Source organism: Scardinius erythrophthalmus, assembly GCF_964197995.2.
Source record: "Scardinius erythrophthalmus genome assembly, chromosome: 19".
Lineage (NCBI taxonomy): Eukaryota > Metazoa > Chordata > Actinopteri > Cypriniformes > Leuciscidae > Scardinius > Scardinius erythrophthalmus.
The window spans coordinates 36983129-36991412 of record NC_138239.1 but is presented as its reverse complement, the minus strand read 5'-3'; the positions used below and the strand labels follow the sequence as shown (position 1 = coordinate 36991412).

Sequence of the window (8284 nt, the reverse complement as noted above, 5' to 3'; positions counted from 1 at the left end):
TTTATTTAAATATTTCTATTTATCTTTCATTAAATTTGTATTTCATTTTCAGTCATTTTAGTACTTTAACTTATTTTAGTTTCCAAAGCAACATTTCTAATTTTAAAGTTTTTCATCTAATATTTTTATTTTTATTCTAATTCAGCTCTTAAATTGTCAAAACCGATTTTTAATAGTGTTAGTTTGAGTGAAATCAGCATGTTTCACAGTGTGGTTATTGGTAATTGTTTTTATTTTGAATCTACTGGTCAAAACAATGGTTCCCCTTTTTTAATCTTTTAAGCCATTTAAAACAAATACATAATATACAAGATATATACTGAAAGCATAAATTACAAGATATATACTGAATATCATCAAGGCTAAAAAAAAAAATTGAACATGACTATTAAAACATTTCACAGACAAAAGGTGAATAATTAATTAGTTTATGGATAATTTCAAGAGAAATGTACATTTTTCGAAGAGTGAAATTTGATATTCTGACTTAAATGAAACGCGTTATGTTAACCAACAAACAAGGCATGATAAAAACACAGGAATTAAGCTCACCGTGTTTGAAATAGCTGAGAACCGGACGTTTGGTTCACGGTCGATGGTCTGGTCAATAATGATAAGGCTGGCTTGCTCGGATGAGCAAAGTTCATTTTAACTCAATCAACTGGATTTCAGTTTACCCACTCATTAACCTTGGATTTACGCTTTTTCCAGATACTACAAACGGTGACAAATGTCTCCAGATTGATCCAGTTAAGAAAAGCAATGTTTCTGGGTTTGCAAGGTTAACCTTAATGAGAAACACAAACACAGCGTAAAGCCGTGTGACGTCACCGGCAATGACAATGACATAGTCAAGAGACACATTCAATATGAACAATATCTGAACACATGAAGTGTAAATGTAACCCTACAGAGACGTGTCCCTCCTCAGGCCACAGGAGGTGGCGACTGCTCCTCTCGCTCTTCTTGATCCCATTCCGTCTGGAGTTCAGAGGAGACTTCGGTGAACAGATGATCCCAATCCCAAACAACATCCTCCTGAAAACCATGAAAACCCATAGGAACTTCATTAAGAGAGAGAGGCTGGGAAGCAGGAGAAGAACAGTGGCTTTAAAGGGACACCAAAAAGATTCATCATTTACTTACACTCATGCCAAGGAACACAAAAGGACTTTTTCTTTTATTTATTTTTTAATAATCTATGCATCTTCTGTAAGGAAACAATGTGAAGTATACAGCAGTTCACAGTGAGCATGTCTGTCAAGCTCCAAGGATGAAAAACAACAATAAAATGATCAAGAAAGTAGAGTCGAGGACTTGTGCACTTCGAGTTTCTCAGGAAAGGCATCAACTGCAGAACTTTTAAAAATAATTTTGATAGTTATTATTGTCCTTGTCGTAATGGACTGTCATTGCATTCACTACCAGTCAAAAGTTTGGAATAATTAAGATATTTTTAAATGTTTTTCTCTTCTGTAAAATATCTGTTTTATAAGTGAATATGCATTATAAAGTGTAATTTATTCCTGTGAATTTTCAGCATCATTACTCCAGTCTTCAGGGTCACATGATCCTTCAGAAATCATTCTAATATGAGGATTTGATGCTCAAGAAACATTTATGATTATTTATCAATACAGTTTTTGTGGAAACTGTGATGCACTATCATTCAAAAGTTTGTGGTAAGATTTATTTTAAAAAACATTATTCATCAAGGATGCATTAAATTGATCAAAAGTGACAGTAAAGACATTTATAAATGTTACAAAAGATTCTATTGTTCTCTTGAACTTTCTATTAATAAAAAATCCTGAAAAATAAAATGTATCACAGGTTTCACACGAATATGAAGCAGCAAAAAACTAAATTTCAACATTGATATTACTAATAAATAGTGAGCATCAGATCATCATATTAGAGTGATTTCTGCAGGATCATGTGACACTGAAGACTGCAGTAATGATGCTGAACATTCAGCTTTGATCACAGGAATACATTACACTTTACTATATATTCACATAAAAACTGTGATTCTAAATCATAATAATATTTCACAATGTTACTTTTTTACTGTACTTGTGATCAAATAAATGCAGCCTTGGTGAACATAAGGGACTTTTGAAAACATTTTGATTGCACATAATGATTGTAAGCGTTTGACTGCTAGCCAGTGTTTAAAAGAGTCTTATTTTTGTGTTTCACAGAAGAAAATCATATGAGTTTGTAATGACATGAGGGTGAGCAAATGATGACAGAATGTTCATTTCTGGGTGGACTATTGCTGTAAAACATTGCAGGAAAGTATGAAGTATTCATAAATCCTCTTAAACGCCTTAGAAAGAGCCGGACAGACGCTATATTTGCTCACCTCTCTCACCTCCTGCTCCGGGGCTAAAACCTTCGTGAGCAACTTCAGGTCAATCTCTCCATCCTGGAAACATGCAATATAAGCAAAACACTGGGCAAACAATTACTGATGATACCGCAGCTATACAATCTAACTACAGGCCAGCATGATTCAGAAACTTTACTCTGCCTTACAAGAGAGTTGACAGTCTGTGTTGCTGTTTAGGAATGATGGGTAGAGTGTCTCACCAGGGTCTGGAAAGCAGAGTACTTCATGAGGTCGTTGTCCAGGTCTCTGTAGGTCATAACTCGGTTCACCTGGATACTGAAGACAAGAGAGAGTTGGTTCACATCATCTTAAAGACTAGACTGTCCTCCCTTTAAATTGCTGATAGACAACCAGATTAAATTCTTTGAAACTTTTCAGCACCATCATTCAAATTAAGAATGAATTGAAACTTTGACATGATGAAAATATTCTGACAAACCATTACACACCTGACATCTTAAAACTATTTCACCTTTAACACTGACTTAAGATATGAATTATATATGTTTAGGGCAATCACCTCTACTGATTTTGGTTTCATTTTCCATTTAGCTTTCTTAAGGCAGGTCAGAAATCAGAGACTAACTGTGATTATTTTATTCCATGACAGCCCTAGATTAGCACAATTAACTATTCAAGATAAGAAGTTTCATTTTTTTGTTTTGTTGTTAAGCATAATATCCTCAGTAAAGCTGGTCTAGAATGATATTTATTGTGAAAAGCGCTATGCAAATAAATCTGAATTGAAAAATCTTTATCCTCTTGTTTCTTGTTAATCTTATATAAAGTAAATGTTTTCCAGATAATATTTTAATCATTTGTTTTGGCTTCAGTACAGTGGAAATATAAAACCAATTATTTTTATCTGGGGAAGGATAACTTGCATAATATTTGTTGTTGCTTATTATTTAAAAAAAAGAGAGAATAAATGGGTTTTTGTACATAAAAATAAATATCTGCCTTTGTATTTTAGGAAAGGTGTCCCATAGGTGATCATCATATTTGGGGGTCATTGGCATGAAAAATCCATGACCTAGACTACAACTGTTCTTTTACTTTTGTGCTTTGTGTTTAAGCCTCAAGGAAATATATATATATTCTATTTCACTGTTTCTGAACTCCTGAAACGCCTCCACTGTAGTCTTGAGTTTCTTCCGGGAACGAACACGTCACAATATTCCTCATTATAATAATTAATACGCAGAATAAAGGGGCGGGGCCTGGTTGAGTTAGTTAGTAGTGTGTTAAACTGGTGGTTATGGTAATTAGGGGCGGGACATTTCACACTCGAAGCGCTCGACCAATCACAACACACTGATCCAGCCGACCAATCAGAGCACAGTGTGCTTTTCAGGAGGAGGGGCTTCATAGAGACAGGAACTAAACAGAGCGATACTGAGAGACTGGGAAGAGAGGCGCCGCAACAATGGAGAATATGAGGAAAATAATCAACATTCAAGCAAAACCTGTTCTAGTAGAGCCTGAAAACCACATCAAGACTTGTGAAAAAAGGCATAGGTCCTCTTTAATAAGGTTTCTTAGCAAGATCCATCTGTCAAATGCTCAAACATTGGGCTCAAGTGGACATGTTTCAGAATGGTCTCACTATTGTTTGTGTGCATGTGAACCATATGAGTTTGTTTCTGATAATGAGTGTCAGTTGATACCTGGGTGGAGCAGCGATCTGCATGGTGAGATCTTCGTCTTGAACCTCCTCCAGGTCTGGAATCACTGGGATGTCTAGAACAAGTAGGTGAAATGCATTTTCCATTGGACTCTAACAAGACATGTAATATAGAAAATGATCTTATTATGTATCATGCCCTAACGCTGTCCCAGATGTATGACTTTCTTGCTTCATATGAACACAAATAGATTTTTAGAAAAATAATCCATCTCTGTTAGTCCATACAATGCACATGGATGGGACCCGCAAAGTAGACGCTTCACAAACCACACACAAAGCGAACACAACGGTAATCCAATCGAAACTGCATTCTACAACTAAATAAGCTTGCTAGAAAAAACAGCAAACAAGAACAAGCCCATAATAACACTAAATAAATACAAATGCTTTGTATTGAAAATAAGACCAAAATATTGCGACCTCTGATCATATGAAGAAAGAAAGCCATATCCTCCTAGGACAGCATGAGTACAATTTCATTTCATCCCTTTAAACAATGCTTTAGCAACGAAACAAGCTTCTTTTGTGTTAAATGTAGCTACTTATGAACTATAAATACATCTATCTGATAAGCTTCAGGCCTCAATCATTCATTCCACGGTTTATCAGTCGATATAAGCACTTTCAGAATGATTTTTTCCAGCAGATGAACGATGAAAACATAGACATCAGAATACACCGGCTATTTAAAGAGGAAAAAGGTAAAACTGCTTCACTCTTATAATAATAAACAGAATACTATCGTACTTTGGTGTGAATGCTAATAAAATGAACGTTATAGGCATGAACGGGCCTTTAACGCAATTGCTAGTTTACAGAAACAAATATTGACTTTCTATAATGGACTTACAACAGTCAGTTTTATTTACTCACCAAAGCCAATTCAGTTCCTCTAGTTAGCCTGATTATGGATTTAAACTCACCATGTGATCGAGCTACTAATTATTTATTAGAATATAAAATAAAGTTGTAACTTCTCAGTAATAATTTCATGTAACTTAGGCCTAAGTGCTTAACTCCATTAATGAGAATGACATATTTAATCTAAATGTGTATAACCCATGGTTATTTAAAGAGGCGGCAAAACTGCATCACGCATATAATAATAAACAGAACATTTGCTAATAAAATGAACGTTCTTGATATGAACGGGCCTTTACACTAGCTAACATACTGTAACTCCTACAGTAATTTACCGAAACAAATATTGACCTTTTATAATTGACTTATAACAGTATATCGATGTCAACACTTTCAGAACGATTGTTTCAGGCAGATGAACGATGAAAACATTGAAATCCAATCAGAATACATAATTTTTTTTAAAGAAGCAGACAGCAAAACTGCATCACGCTTATAATAATAAACAGAACGTTCTGGTACTTTGGTGTGGATGCTAATAGAACAAACTTTCTTAGTATGAACGGGCCTTTTTGTAACTGCTAGTTTACAGAAACAAACATTGACTGTTTACAATGGACTGTTTAATACAGTCAGTCTCATTCACTCGCTGATTCAGTTCCTCTCAGAGCCTGATTATGGATTTGAACTGAGCCACAAAGTTTTTCTCTTCGGCCATATGCTACCGCTACTGCTGGGTGTTACTGCGAGTTGCAGCATTTCCCACAATCCCTCCAATCATCACAGATGCTGTCTGTCTCCTCGGCACGGCTCTGTTTATATGTTGTGTGTGTGAACTGTTTGATTCCCTCCCTCCTCCCAGTGTTTCTCTCACTCTCGCGCTGACATCCTCCTCCACGCTGCCCCCCTGTCACGGAGACCAGGCGGCCATGAATATTCAGTGATCGAGACAGTATCTCTCCCCGCTGTGAGGCGGCGCTCCGGCCAGGGGCTCCCCAGAAACCGACACACACTCGCACTCATCCCGGAGCCGAGCATTTGGGCCCTGTCAGCGCCGGCCACCCTCAGGACCCGTCAGGCCAGAGCGGCGACCTGCGTGTCCACTCGGGCCGGGCCGGGCCGGGCTCCAGGAGCGCAGGCCTGCCTGCGAGCCCATCTGTGTGGGGTCGGAAGTCACGGCGAGGCCTGGCAGGAGCCGCGGTGCCAAGAGCCACGCACCCGCTGCCCAGAACAGTGGGAACCCGCTTTAATTGGCAAAACTCGACAGGACAGAGCGTGGCATCGCTCCCAAAGAAGGACAAACTTTCACAGCCCTTCTCCTCTTTTTTTTTTTGGACAGGCTTTTGCTGGAGTGCGTTCAGGTGTGGCACGTTCACAAAACCACCGTCACAGTGCTTCACACGGAGGAAAGCATTGCTTTTCTTTATCAAGGAACGTTTCGTTGATCAAATCAGAGCAAAACTTTTGTCACCTTCACCACTTAAAAGTGGAAAAGTTCAAAAACGCCAGATGCTTTTATCCAAAAACAAGCGATTCATTTTTACATTCAACCAATGTTGAAAAAAGTAGGTAAGGTAACACTTTATTTTGATGGTCCCTTATAAAACATTCTTTAGACTACAAGTCACTTAAGGAAAGTTTTGTTGATAAAATCAGAACAAAACTTTTGTCACTTAAAGTGGGAAAGTTCCAAAAACGACACGAGTGAAATGTGTTGTTCAGTGTTTCTACTACAACTATACAACATGCAGTCGCCAGATGCTTTTATCCAAAAACAAGCGATTCACTTTACATTCATCCAATGTTATAAAGCTAGTAACACTTTTTTTCTTCAGCCTGATATATACACTGCTGTTCAAAGGTTTGTGATTGGGTTTTATTGTTAACAAAATCTAGAGTTTAGTTAGCTATAGTTAGTTAGGTTTAGTTTCCTATGATCACGCGCGTGAACTCGACAATTGATTACTATGGACTTCGACCGAAAACAGGATGTAAATACAGGTATGTGCGCTGGCTGAAATAACATCATTTTTATTCATATCTTTCACATCTACTGCAGTCAGATTCACCCGTGTTCACTCAGAAGGAATCACTCACATTTTCTGTGCACTTGTAATGACACATCAAGGATGTTAAGAGACTAAAAGCAGGTTTAGTACTTGCCCCATTGAAGTCAACAGGGTGCAAATTTTAAAAAGAGGATAACACGGTGTAGGCAACACCGATTTTTGTTGTTGTTCTCTGTATTGACAGCACTCCAAATTTACAAAAAAATGAGCTCCATGTTAAAATTGACCGGAGTTCTCCAAAATCTAGAACAAAACTTTTGTCACCTTCACCACTTGAAGTGGAAAAGTTCAAAAGCGATTCATTTTTACATTCATTTTACATTCAACCAATGTGGAAAAAAGTAGGTAAGGTTACACTTTATTTTGATGGTCTCTTTTGAACATTCTGTAGACTATAATTAACTCTGCAACTACATGTCAGCTAACTCTCATTAGATTATTAGTAGACTCCGTTTAATATCTGATCATTTATCTTTAATTTGATGCTTTCCAACAGATATTCTATTGACTATAAGTAACTTTGCAACAACATGTCATCTTTTCCTAACCATACCAGTCTACTAATACTCTACTAATACTGTAATGTTAGTTAGTAGACATGTAGGTGCAACGTTACTTAGTCAACAGAACGTGTAAAAGGGACCATCAAAATAAAGTGAAACCACTTTTTATAATAACTTTGACATCTGTTCATGAATACGAAGTCATTAACAAACACTGTAACATTATGTAATGCCTAAAGGAACAGTTCACATTCACATCTGATTGTATGGAAAAGAGCAGCTCTGACATTCTGCTAAAACTGGTCTTAGAGCACACACAAAATATCCATCAAACATGGTTTCACAGTCCTGTAAAGCCTGATATATATATAAGAATAATAGTCAGGAAACATCTAAATGTTTGAAATGGATCAGTTTATCAAACCTTTAGACAAATATTAAAAAAAGAAAGAAAAAGTTTGCATATGTTGTTTGCTGAGTATCATATTTGATGCATCAGGCGTTTATGGCTCGTACAGTCTAATATAGTGAGAATATGGAGGGAAAAACAGCTCAGTTTTATTTCACAGGCCCAAAGTGAACAAAAATATGCAATTTAGTGCAGATGCTGATATTAATATGAACAAAAAGATGATTTTTTTTAATATAAGAGATACTATAGCAGATTCTTACATAAAATGCATATAAATATCAGTCGTCACTCTATATCTGCCAATAAAATGTCTAAGTAAGATGATATTTAAATGCTTAGTTTTATGATCAAAGCTCT

At 36.6% G+C, this 8284-nt stretch overlaps 1 protein-coding gene across 1 annotated transcript in view; it reads right to left on the bottom strand.

Moving 5' to 3' along the window:
* Window positions 1-216: 216 nt before the first annotated feature.
* Window positions 217-8284, bottom strand: part of ift43 (intraflagellar transport 43 homolog (Chlamydomonas)) — a 33166-nt gene continuing 25098 nt past the window's right edge. The window contains exons 6-9 of the mRNA XM_081394223.1: window positions 4063-4135; window positions 2596-2671; window positions 2369-2431; window positions 217-1038 (exon numbers count right to left, since the gene is read on the bottom strand). Of these exons, the coding sequence (XP_081250349.1) occupies window positions 928-1038; window positions 2369-2431; window positions 2596-2671; window positions 4063-4135 (323 nt within the window). The 3' untranslated portion in view covers window positions 217-927. The remainder of the gene's footprint in view (window positions 1039-2368; window positions 2432-2595; window positions 2672-4062; window positions 4136-8284) is intronic.